This window comes from Apaloderma vittatum, unplaced genomic scaffold (assembly GCF_000703405.1).
Source record: "Apaloderma vittatum isolate BGI_N311 unplaced genomic scaffold, ASM70340v1 scaffold24199, whole genome shotgun sequence".
NCBI lineage: Eukaryota > Metazoa > Chordata > Aves > Trogoniformes > Trogonidae > Apaloderma > Apaloderma vittatum.
This window is the reverse complement of record NW_009734264.1, coordinates 1-11,862: the sequence shown is the minus strand read 5'-3', so window position 1 is coordinate 11,862 and position 11,862 is coordinate 1. Positions and strand designations below refer to the sequence as shown.

General features: G+C 37.3%; 1 protein-coding gene across 1 annotated transcript; it reads right to left on the bottom strand.

Moving 5' to 3' along the window:
* Positions 1–1,912: 1,912 nt before the first annotated feature.
* Positions 1,913–11,222, bottom strand: RIOK3 (RIO kinase 3). The gene is made up of 12 exons (XM_009876183.1): positions 11,107–11,222; positions 10,103–10,248; positions 9,870–9,974; positions 9,237–9,346; positions 8,398–8,541; positions 7,367–7,494; positions 5,970–6,155; positions 5,317–5,476; positions 4,263–4,343; positions 4,085–4,174; positions 3,056–3,163; positions 1,913–2,261 (listed from the first exon to the last, which is right to left on the bottom strand). The coding sequence occupies exons 1-12, from the start codon at positions 11,172–11,174 to the stop codon at positions 2,160–2,162; spliced, it is 1,428 nt and encodes a 475-aa protein (XP_009874485.1). The 5' UTR covers positions 11,175–11,222; the 3' UTR covers positions 1,913–2,159.
* Between the last annotated feature and the right edge of the window lie 640 nt (positions 11,223–11,862).

The window sequence follows — 11,862 nt, the reverse complement described above, 5'->3', positions numbered from 1 at the left end:
CAGTATAATCAGACTTAGTAGCATTAAATCATAGACTTGAGGACCACTGCATAATTTTTGATATTTTTGTGGTTCTTAATCTGTGCTAGACAGACTTTAGAAAGATATTAAAAATGACAGTAAAACCTGAGGCTTCTGTTCAAGCACAATGATACAAGCAAGCTCCTGTTAAAAACAACAGCTCAAAACCCACCCTCCCTTCACTTCCCCTTATTTCTGCTCTCTTCCCCTCATTTGATACAAATCTCCTTAGCAATCAGCATATTTCCCAGACAAGCATGCTGTAAGGCACTAGTAACTGCTTATTTTTTTTTCTTTAAAAAATATCAGAGTATTGAAACTTGTAATAAGCCTAGAAGAGGACTATCCTTTTCTAAAAGCCTTCTCTTCTGATGGCGGAGGTTTGATTATATTTGACATGAGAAGCTCTTAGTTTCCCTGAAGGGGTTACATAACTGCAGTACCTCCCTCTCCCTAGTCTCTTCTTTCTTTGATACCTTTATTTTGGGCAACTGTTTCACTGAACAATTAGTAAAATAACTTTGTCTCCAAAGAATCAAGTTCATTTATTTCAAAAAGGATAAATGCAAGACAGTTGCTTAATTTAGAAAAGGGAAGAAGATCCAAGTACTGGGATGAAACTGGCCAGAATAACGATTTTCTATTGTTATAATGACCTAGAGTAGTCCTACCCAAATGCTGCTTTAGTGCAGCACTGAGGATCAACAAAGGCCTGTGTGATGCAAAGAAGCACGCAAGAATAACAACGTAAGATCTCAAGTTTTTACTTCACCATCACTTTTCCAACAACAAAAAAATCACCTTCACAGCACACTGTGAGAATGTCACATGTAGCAACACTATATTCTGCTTGATAAAGAACAGCATCAGAAACAGCAATCAGAGTTAAAAAGTAGTCAATCAGAATTTCTTAATTCCAAACCATGCCATTACAGCAGTTCATCTTTAAAAAAATTGGTTTGGAAAGAAACTTAACAAAATTTTTGTAACTTGCTAAAAGATTGACATTAAAAGCCTGGGAAAAAGATATATTTGAGTGTTCTTTTTGCACTTGTAAGCAAAAAACTTCACTTAAAAATAATGATGACCAACAGTTAGTTTTCATAGTCTGTGCTTATCTCTGGAGTAAGAATGTTTGATGCTCTACCCAGAATTTCAGTTTAAAAGACAGGGTTATTGTAGAGAATTTCCTTTTTTTTTTTAACTTGTACTGAGTTCTTAGAACCATTTGTATATTAAGAGTGAAGCTAACTGAACTTACTCTGTTATGCAGCTTGGATGCAGTCTCAGGATTTCCTGGCACATCACTAAAGAAGTCCTCTGCTGGTCAGATACAAATACCTAATTGTATTTACAGAGGTAGCTAGAGCCACAATCCACGTACTTCAAAGGAAGAGGTCCAGACTTTCACATGTATATAAACATCGGTTTGTTAAATTAACATTTTCTTACAATTGCAGCTCATAGTTTGACTTTTCATTTTACCCCAGTGGAAAAGGGCAAAAGGCTTACTGACACTGTGTCCATACAAAATTTTCAGTTTTTCAAATAGTGGTACAAAAAAAAAAAAAAAAAAAAAAAAAAAAAAAAAAAAAAAAAAAAAAAAAAAAAAAAAAAAAAAAAAAAAAAAAAAAAAAAAAAAAAAAAAAAAAAAAAAAAAAAAAAAAAAAAAAAAAAAAAAAAAAAAAAAAAAAAAAAAAAAAAAAAAAAAAAAAAAAAAAAAAAAAAAAAAAGACTCTCCTAGTGTGCTTTCTCACAAAACACTTTAGATCTAGAAAAATTTAATTTTTTTTTTTAAAAAACTAAAACATAAGCTCTGAATCATGCAAAATATGACCACCTCAGCTACATTAGTCTAATGTAACTGGGCAGTTGGGGAAGTTGTCAGACCATCCAAAGAGGCAGTGACAGTCCATTCTCACAGTGCCAGCCTGATGTGTGGGCCAAGTTAATGGAAAAAAAAACCAAAACCCCAAACAAAAAACACTGAGTCATCATCACATGCTCGCTGCATTTTTCATTTTGATATTCCCAGTCAACCCCTCTCTCTTGACATTGGTAGTTGACATTTACCACTGCACCACCACAGTTAGAAGCAGTAAATGTGTTTTGTTTTGTTAGCAGCTATACAGTGAGTGCTATTCATCATATCTAGGTGGGTCCCCATCACTTGAGAACATTGACAATTTCTTTCCATGATTCTGCACGTGATCTTCATTCATCTTCTCCAAAGCTTCAATCTAGAGCCAAAAATAAATCCATGCTGAAATCATAATATCACACCTCCACCAGAAAGTTTCTAAATGGTGTTAAAAGGTAGCGTTAGATGACTGATCAAGTTTATACAATATTATATATATTACACAATATTGATGTTTCAATGATTCAGTGACATGTATGGGCCAATATAAGTACAGCTTGAAACATCTGTTCACAGCAGATTAGTAAAACAAGTAGTACTCCTTGGTAGTTTCATGTTGTGTAACTGAAATGCACAAACTGCAGGGAATACTGGATGATTCTTAAGACTTCAACTGCATTCCCCAAACTACACAAGTGTCCCTTTCTCCAACTCTGGACACCTCTACTGTAACAATCCATCGGCATTGGAGAAGTCTCAAGTAACACAAACACTACAAATCCACTGCAATAGCTTTTAATGGTGAAAGCTGAAGACAATTAAATGTTTTGTGCATTCAATGTTAACACATATGAGCAGATTATCTTCAGATTGTTATGTTTAGATTGCTTCCTCTTGTACTCTAGTGGAGATAGTTTTAGTTACTAGCAACTAATGCCCAAGTCTGAAGTTTAAGGATGGGCTGCTGAAATAAGCAATTTTATGCAACATGAAGCCTTTTATACTTCGGAGCAGGGGGGTAAGTAAAAGAAGATGGAGAGGTCTAAGAAAAATATGTAGAATGATTGCTGAAATTATACTTACACACTAATCATACAAACTAAATTTGGGAAGCTGAAATACTACAGTAGTTGCTAGCTAACAAATTAAAATGAGAGACACAGAAAACTGTACCTCTTCTTGGAAGTCTACTTCATTGTCAGCTGTGATATTTAAACCTGAGACAGCATTGAAGAGTTCACGCTCATTAAGTGCTTCTGCCACACCTCCTTTCTGGAAGAACTAGTCAATAAAAAAAAAAGCACACATTAATCACTTCACTACACAAAACAAACCACTCATTTTCCTTCCCCAAGTTACAGTTACAGTATTTAGTCAAAATGACATTTTTGCTTTTGTCAACCTCCTGATAAAAATAGATGAAAGAGGTTTTAAGTTCTAGTGGTACCATTTTACTCTTCCACACTTTTTCCCTTTTGGAGAAGACAACACTCAGTGTGAACAATTTGCAAGAACAATCTTACATATATGTGGTGGTGATCATTTTTAAAGGGAGTTGTATTGGTTGGCCAATAGGTCTAGGGAAGTCATCCTCCCGCTCTGTTCTGCCCTAGTGAGGCCACACTTGAAATACCCTGTCCAGTTCCAGGAACTCCCCAGTTCAAGAGAGACAGGGAACTACTGGAGAGAATCCAGTGGAGGACAACAAAGACAACTGGGGGACTGGAGCATCTCTCATGATGAAAGGCTGCCAGAGCTGGGATTGTTTTGCCTGGAGAAAACTGAGAGGAGACCTCATCAATGTCTATAAATATCTAAACGGTGGGTGTGGGGAGGATGGAGCCAGACTCTTTTCAGTAATGCCCCATGACAGGACAAGGGCCAATGGGCACAAGCTGGAACACAGGAAGTCTCCTCTAAATATGAGGAAGAGCTTGTTTACTGTGAGGGTGACAGAGCACTGGGACAGGCTGCCCAGGGAGGTTGCAGAGTCTGTCTTTGGAGACTTTCAAAACCCACCTGGATGCCGTCCTGTATGACCTACTCTAGGTGATCCTGCTTTGGCAGGGGGGTTGGACTAGATGATCTCTAGTGGTCCCTTCCAACTCCAACAATTCTGTGATTTTTTTAGTTAGCTGCAAATTGATTTTAGCTTGGAAGATGTTCAGCATAACAGAAGACTGTCAGATGAAGAGGTCATACCTGTGAAACATTCCTACAGTCTCTGAATAAAAACTCAAGTCCATGAGGATGTGTTGGCTCCACAGACTGACTGACATCAATAAGCCAGACCTGCAGTCACAGGGAGAGAGCAAGTCACTTTGTGTTAACATTTCACATTAGATGAAACCTTTCCTTCCCATATTAAGAATAAGCTCACCTTCCCATCATGCCAAAGCATGTTGTATTCACTCAGATCTGCATGGACCAGGTTGCACTCCTTGTACAACTGCTGCATCATCTGCAAGGAATCAAATTAATGAAGGGAGTATGCTATATTCCAAATAAATATTTGCATGACTATAACAAAAAATCCAAAAAGCCTTTCCCCAGTCACCCAGCCAATTTTTTTTTTTTTTTTCTTCTCCAAGTCTTCAGTGAAGCTCCACACAGGCAATTGCAGTTTTGGTAAACTGCCAGCAAACTAAGCTTTTATCAGTGAGCTTTGGCAAGTCAGAAAAACCAGTCTGGTAAACTCACGCCAGCTCTGCCAAGCAGTCCCAGCGCACGAGACAGATAAACATGTTCTCTAAATATACCTGTCAGTCATTCTCACCCCTATCACACAGGAAAGAAGTCTCACTGAATCCTAACCAGCAGGCATATTCACTCAAAACATGGTTGCATTGCCCTACTGGTCTCAAGATTTAAGGCACAGAGCATCCATATTATCAAGCTGTTGGGCTGTTTGGGGTTTCCTTTGTTTGGTTTTTTTAGTGTCTACAATGTAATAGTGAGTGAACAATTAGCAAGCACATGTTTGAACAGATAATAGGAAAGTAAAGTATCTGCCATGCAATATTCTATTTCATTCTCCCATTTCTGCATTTGCTAAAAAGGAAGGTTGGGAGGGGGTTAGCCACTGGAGAGTGCTTAAGCATTGTAAAGTATTTGGTAAGCCCAGAGAGACTTCAGAGAACTTTCTAAACCACACACTGCTCCCACAGAAAGGAGGACTACTTGCTCATAATTCCTCTGCTGTTTATTCCAGCATGTTTTCCACTCAGATTAAGATTCAATTTATATTTTAGTGCATAGTTTCTTATTTATTCTAAGTCACACATTAAACAGCAGCAAAATATGCCTTTGGACTCCATATCTCAAAAGTGATAAAAGCATCCTGCAAAGTAAATAAGTGCTGATTTGTCCTTTTAAGTTATTCCCCTAAAAGAAAACACAACCCAGAAGTGGAGGAGAAATCAACATTGTCTTACATTAAAAACCTGATAGTAGGCCTTTTTCATATCTTCACTACTAAGTGTTACATCCTTTAGTTTAGGAGCTGGAACTTGATCCTGGCCAATGAAAGACATAACCAAAATATGTTTCTTAAGGATAACCACTTGAGGACAAGGAATTCCTGCATTTTGCATTCTGTGGATCAGAAAATAGACACTGATTAAGAAAAACAAAACAAAAACACCCAAACCCTACAGTTCTAGTTCCTGGTTGCTCATTTCCAATCTTAAGAGCTGTGTGTGAGAAACCTGATCCAGAGTCAAAAATTCTTTGAAACAGACTGAATTGAAAACTGAATAAACATATATTTCTAAGTATTTCACATAGGGAGATTCAGATCTTAAAAGTCCTAAGTGGGTCTGAAAACCCTCAGTGAAAAGTAATCACTTTTACAGCTAGGGCCTATTAACTTCCTGGGCTTGCAAAATTCTGCTGCCAAATCACTGAAGATGCTGACAGTTCATTAACCAGTAACCTCATTAACCAGAGGCTTATTCAATTTATGTCAGGTTACGTACTATTTAGATTAAAAATCAAATCCAAACCTCTACTCAGACATAATGTATCTTCCATAAACAGAGACTACGGAAGCAACAGGCACCTGGTAACTACACTTTTTTTTTTTTACCTTGTTAAGTTATGCATTTCTTTCTCAGCCCACATACGAATAACCTTTCGGGGATTCAATTTACTGAAGCGATCTTTAAATCTGTAGTCATCCTTAATGTATTTGTCACGGTTCTTGAATTCATTCAGAGTCGTTTTAAACACTTTGATGGCACATTCTGGAGGTATAACTTTATCTTCAGTTGCACTTCTTTAGGAAAAGGTCAAATACATAGAGTTAATTATTCACGTCCTCACAAGCAAATGCATGGAATTTTACTTTTCAAACATCGCAAGATGTAAAAATTTTTAATATAAAAAGGGGAAAAAAAAAAAAAATCTTACTTTCTAGGAAATTTGGAAGACAATTTAAGTTACATTTATAGGAGTTCCTTGATTAAGCTTACATATGGACATTCGAGTTTTGGCATTTTGATATGCTGCTTACCAAACAGTTTCTATCTCCTGATTTGTTAATATTTTATTTAAACATCACAGCTAATAAGAACCCTGTTAATGGATGTACCTGCTTCAAGAATGACAAGTGAAAAGAGTCTTGCATTAGAACAGTAATGGTAGCATAGGAATGTTTTCTTAAGCGCCACAAGGGTATCACCCATTAAACAATATTAAGCAAAAGAACATTTCTGAATGGCATTCAAACAAGGATCAAGTAAAAAAAACCCACCTGAACAAAAAAAAAAAAAAAAGCACAAAAAAACCCCCCCACAAAACCCAAAAACAAGCCACCACACATCTTTTCTCCTCACTCCCAACTGATGTGTCTTTTGACATCTCTACACAGGTCACCTGTATTTAGGTTTTTTTAGTTCTTTCTTAACTCACTTTAAACTAGTGGTGTTTCAACACACTACAATCGCTACTAACGTACTACAATCCTTCCAGCATGGTAGCCTTTAAAACCAGACTCTTGCACGACTTGCAAAGTGACCAGCATCCCAATGCAATTCTCAGAGTAACCCAAAAATAACAAAGAGCACCTCCACTGCACTGCACAGCTGGAGCTGGTAATACAGCAAGCTCTACAGAAAGACAATTTTCAGGTAGCTGCAAAGATCATCACAACAGCTCTGTAGCCTGAGGCAGGTCAGTGGAAAGAGCTCCCCCAAAATCTCAAGACTCTCTTCTGTAAAAGGAGTACATATTTTCCCCACAGAAAGCTAGTGGATTTGTCCCTGTTCATTAAATGGTCTCCCATGAGGAAAGTGAGGATATTTTTACTTTACAGTTCACGTAATTTGGTTTACAGATTTTATTATTATTATCTGCATCTATAGAAATACAAACTTTAAGTCTTGGTAATGAAAACTACAGATTGTTTAAATATTTTTGTGTTTTCTGCTTTCTAACCCATCTCTGGTAGGTACAGCTACTGTCAGTAACAAACAAGATACTTACATTCCTCCATAAGCATGAAAAACAACAGATTCCTTTCCTGTGCTGATGCAGCCTGTGATGGTCTCCAGCATCCCAGCATTGACCATCTTGTACAGAAGTAAACGTGTTTTGGGATCCACTGCTTTCTCCTACAGGCAAGAAATTAATACTCAATTCATTAAACAAATTCTTTGCTTTACAGCAAGTTTATAGTATACTGCAAACATTCAACTACACGGAAAGAATGCATTAAGAGCATTCTCTCAGTTGATAAAGATGAAAAAAAGCCAACCAAACAAAAAAAAAAACCAAACAAACCAAATAGATGCAGCAAAGTGAAACTGCTCCAGTATTGCTGTCTTTAGTCCTGAAGATTTAATACTCGGGTACCTTACAGCTGTGTAGTATATACAGTATTTTATCAATTCTGCATCAAGTGCAGACTATGGATCAAGAGCACTTAGTATGGTTGTCTCTGTTTAATCAAAACTAGCAGAATAGTGTTTTCAAGAAGCCTTTACAAATCATGAATCATAATATCCCAAATATTGCATTCCTTTCATATCAGTAACAAGAAAACAAAGCACAACACCCCAAATTGATGAATTTCATAACAGGAATTACCAGAGGCCTTGCTGTTAACTCACACATAAAGTGTATCAACTGACTTCCCAAATTAAGTTAGAGTTTACTTGATCACCTCATCTTCCTGAAACTTGCTATAAAGACAAATATTTGAAGTCACATGGTTCAACTGCAGAGGATTAGTCCACTGGATGGTTTTTATAAAGAATTTCTAGGCAGTTTATTCATTGTAGCTGATTAAGAGTTAAGTTTAGAAAGACAAAGAAGAAAAAAATGCAAGCTGCTCTGATTTTGATATGGCTCTCAGAAATGCAGCTCAAAGACATACTTTTTCTAAGAGCTGGCTGATACCATAACCTGTTAATACAGTATCATTTAACTGTTATAGTAAAAATTGAGTGTTTCAAAGAATTACCAAAAGAGTGTTCAGACAAAAAGCATACAGAAAGACTTTATTAAAAACATACTGCAGTGGAGTGCTCCTTCTTTTCATGGAGCCTTGCACTTCGACGTTCCTCAGAGTACGCGTGTTGCTTTAAGGCATTGAAGACTTGATTTGACAGCTTTAAGTCCATCCCAATTCCATCCCCAACTTGGAACTCAGGTGCAAACTACAAGTAGAAATAATAGAAATGTAAGCATTATTACTAGCAGGCACAAGCAGAAATTTCTCATTCCGATTTGAAAAAAAACTAGGCTAGGTTAGGGCCTATGTGAAACCCACTTTGTGTAATGTTGTCACTATGTTAAAAAACATACTGTTCTAAACTCAGAATTCAAAGTTTTGCCCGAATTGATATGAGATTACCTGACATCTTTTAAAAATAGCACGTGTAGCATTTCCTTATTCGCAGAACTTGCACCAGTTACATTAAAGAAAACAGAAAGCATGTACAAAGGATAAACAGACTGAAAAGCTGCAAGTCAAACAACTGACTAAAAATAAATTACTTGGCTCCTCAAGCAAAACAGATTTTAAAAAGAAAAGTTACACTATAGTTGTGCTTTTAAAAAACAACCTCGGTGGTTTATTTGCCTGTGTACCAAACTTGCTGATAGCTTTGCTAAAACATTTCTGGGCAAATTTTTGAATCATGGTCATTAACAAAGTATTATCAACCCAAAACCATCACAACTCAAACTGCCAATTGGAATAAGTAACTCAAACACAGCATTGCTTTCACCTGATGAGAAAAAAAAAGGTACAGCATATAGAGTAGCACAGATGGATAAACATTAGTTCTTTGGCTGAATTACAGCATTTCGGTTTTACACACACAGTAAGTTACCATAAGTTTTCACATACATTTTCCATGCGAGCTGTGTTCTTCCTTCCACATACCACTTCATCATGTTTAGTGGTAATGTCTTTTCCTTTTCCTATAAAGCCCCTTCTTGGTGTAGTAGTGGGTTTATCTGCCAGCAGTAAGAAAAACAAACTTTACATCTAAACAAATATAACTATCACCCATAAAGGTTCCATAATGCCCACCAAAGTAACACAATTCATTAAACACAATAAAATACTTGAATTGTATGATCTTTATGTAGTCTCCTCTTATCCTCAACGTGACAACTTTGTTATGTTACAACTTATGTGTCCTCTTCTGTGGCATCAGACACTTTTGGCATGTTAAGCGTAGGAACATTCAATATCACGTGCAGATGTCCCTACCCAAAAGCATAGATGCATATCCCACAAAACTCTCCACACACAATAGTTTTTGCCAGATTCAGCCACCAAAGCCAATACATCAGCAGACAGAAGGCTGAAGTTACCCTCCAATCTTCCTGCATAACACCTCCCAGTCAGGTGACCTCATTTTACATACGACTGGTATGTCTTCTCACATTCAAAAAACCCCCAAACTAATTTAACTATGGCATATTACTAGGTCAATTAACCAGAGAAATTGTATCATTTAAAACCATCACATACCTGCTCTATAAGGATCATGACGGGTATCCTGCCAATCAACCTCGTCCTCTGAGCTGTCGCTGTCATAGGGATGCACCTTCCGATAATTTTCAAAGGATATGGAGACTTGAGAAACAAAACAAATAAGCATGTCTGTGACTATCAGGGACTTGCTACTTCCTCGCAGCTCTGTCAACGTTAGCACACTGCCAAGAATATCTCCAGAGCAAAAATATTTCTTCCGAGGAGGGTACCTTTGCTATCTCCATTGATCTTCTTCTCTTCACGACGAAGCTGTGCGTCATATTCCCTGTCAAATTCCATCTGCAGCATCTGAGCTAGCATTAGGTCACTAGAAGTGTCAATATTTTCTCCTGTAATAAACGGTCCTTCAGCAACACTATGTAAAATCAAAATAGAAATTAAAATATATTAAAAAATAAAATTCATTTAAAATTAAATAAAGTAATCTAAACAAAAGCACTGCTTTGCACCATTTCATCACTCTATACAAAAGATCTCATGCAGAGCTCCATAGAAACTAGTGGGCCTGAACTGCCCACCCTCCTCCAAGGCAACACTAAATTTTAACAGAACATTTTATTTATCTTTGTCACTCCTTTACGATGCAAATATTACTTAAGCTTTCACTTGTGTACGTGTTTCTAAGCAGCATTAAGCTCTACTTTTAAAATGCCCTTTATGAAAGAAAAAGAAGGCATACAGGTGTATATGTATATATTGTTTACAACTGAATAAATTAAAAAAAAACAAAGAAAAAAGGCAACAGTGTTGCTTTGCTCTGCTTCACAAAAAATACCTCAGGCGAAATTTGTAGTAAGCTCTTGGCATATGTCTTCAAGTATTAGGAAGATAGAGGAGGTAGATCTGACAGTTCTCAAGATAACTCTGCTAACAAGAGTTAACACTGTTAACAAAAGTCTCTAAAAGGGAAGAAAAAAACCCCCTGTTTTGACAACATTTCTCACAATGTAGCTTACAGACTGGCTTAAAGCACCCAAAACAATGAAAAGAAAATATCAAGAAATAAGGAAGGGAGACACAGAAGAGAATCTAAGGAAGAGTTTTAACTGGGGAAGCCATCTTGGCTAAAAAAGACCTGAAGAAGCAGAGTTAGAAGGTAACAGGCAAAGCGTTTACTGTATCACTACACCTTAAGCACAATGTAAGAAAACACACAAGAGATGAAAGATGGCTCCACACCTACATAGGTCACTAATCCAAGATTTAAACTTACGCAACCACTTCAGGAAAAGCAGCATTTTCTTCTTTGAGCTGCAGCTCTTTTGCCAGCTGTTCACTCATTACATCAGCAAGGGAACATGATATTGATGTCGTGTTAGGGGCTCCCCACGGACACTATAAAAAGACATTTAATTCAAGTCAGTAAAATACAAAGTGGCAACACAACAATCAGGATGATTAGCTAATGCTTGCTCTAAATTAAGCTCATGTAATCTTTTAAGAGCTTGTCTTCTACAGATACTTAGGGAAGTATAATCAAATAAAGTACAGAAAATACTTCAAGGAGTAGTTTCATAAAGTCAACAGGAAAAACTGTGATTAGAAAGATGTTAATGGTCCCTTACTAACAGGGGAAGAAAAAGAACCAGTTTGCCAGTGCCAACACCCTCTGAAGACAGCAGCAAACTTCCCAGAAAGTTTGTTTACAAGTGTACACACAAACTGTATAAAACTTTTCTTGAAATAACACTGTGTGAGTGGCATAGACCAGCTTCCTCCTCGTTTGTACAGCCCTGACAGAACAGCCATCGTAAATGTCCCCTCAAAACCGCAGAAGCAGGCACACAGCTTTGCTCAGGGCCGCGGGGGTTGGGCAATGACAAATTCAACCAAGTTGGGCCTCGATGACCGAACTTGCTCAGATCCAGTTCCCTGCTCACCTACAGAGCCTGGAGAGAAGCAGCTCCTTTATCAGGGTCTCACAGGAGCTCTCCCCACCAGGAAGATAACCGCTGGAGCAGTCAAACAA

Coding starts and splice junctions, on each gene's coding strand:
- RIOK3 (XM_009876183.1), bottom strand. CDS start 11,174: ATGAGTGAACAGCTGGCAAAAGAGCTGCAGCTCAAAGAAGAAAATGCT. Junction 9,975..10,102: donor GATCAATGGAGATAGCAAAG/GTACCCTCCTCG, acceptor TTGTTTCTCAAG/TCTCCATATCCTTTGAAAAT. Junction 6,156..7,366: donor TTTCATGCTTATGGAGGAAT/GTAAGTATCTTG, acceptor TTCCTAAAGAAG/TGCAACTGAAGATAAAGTTA.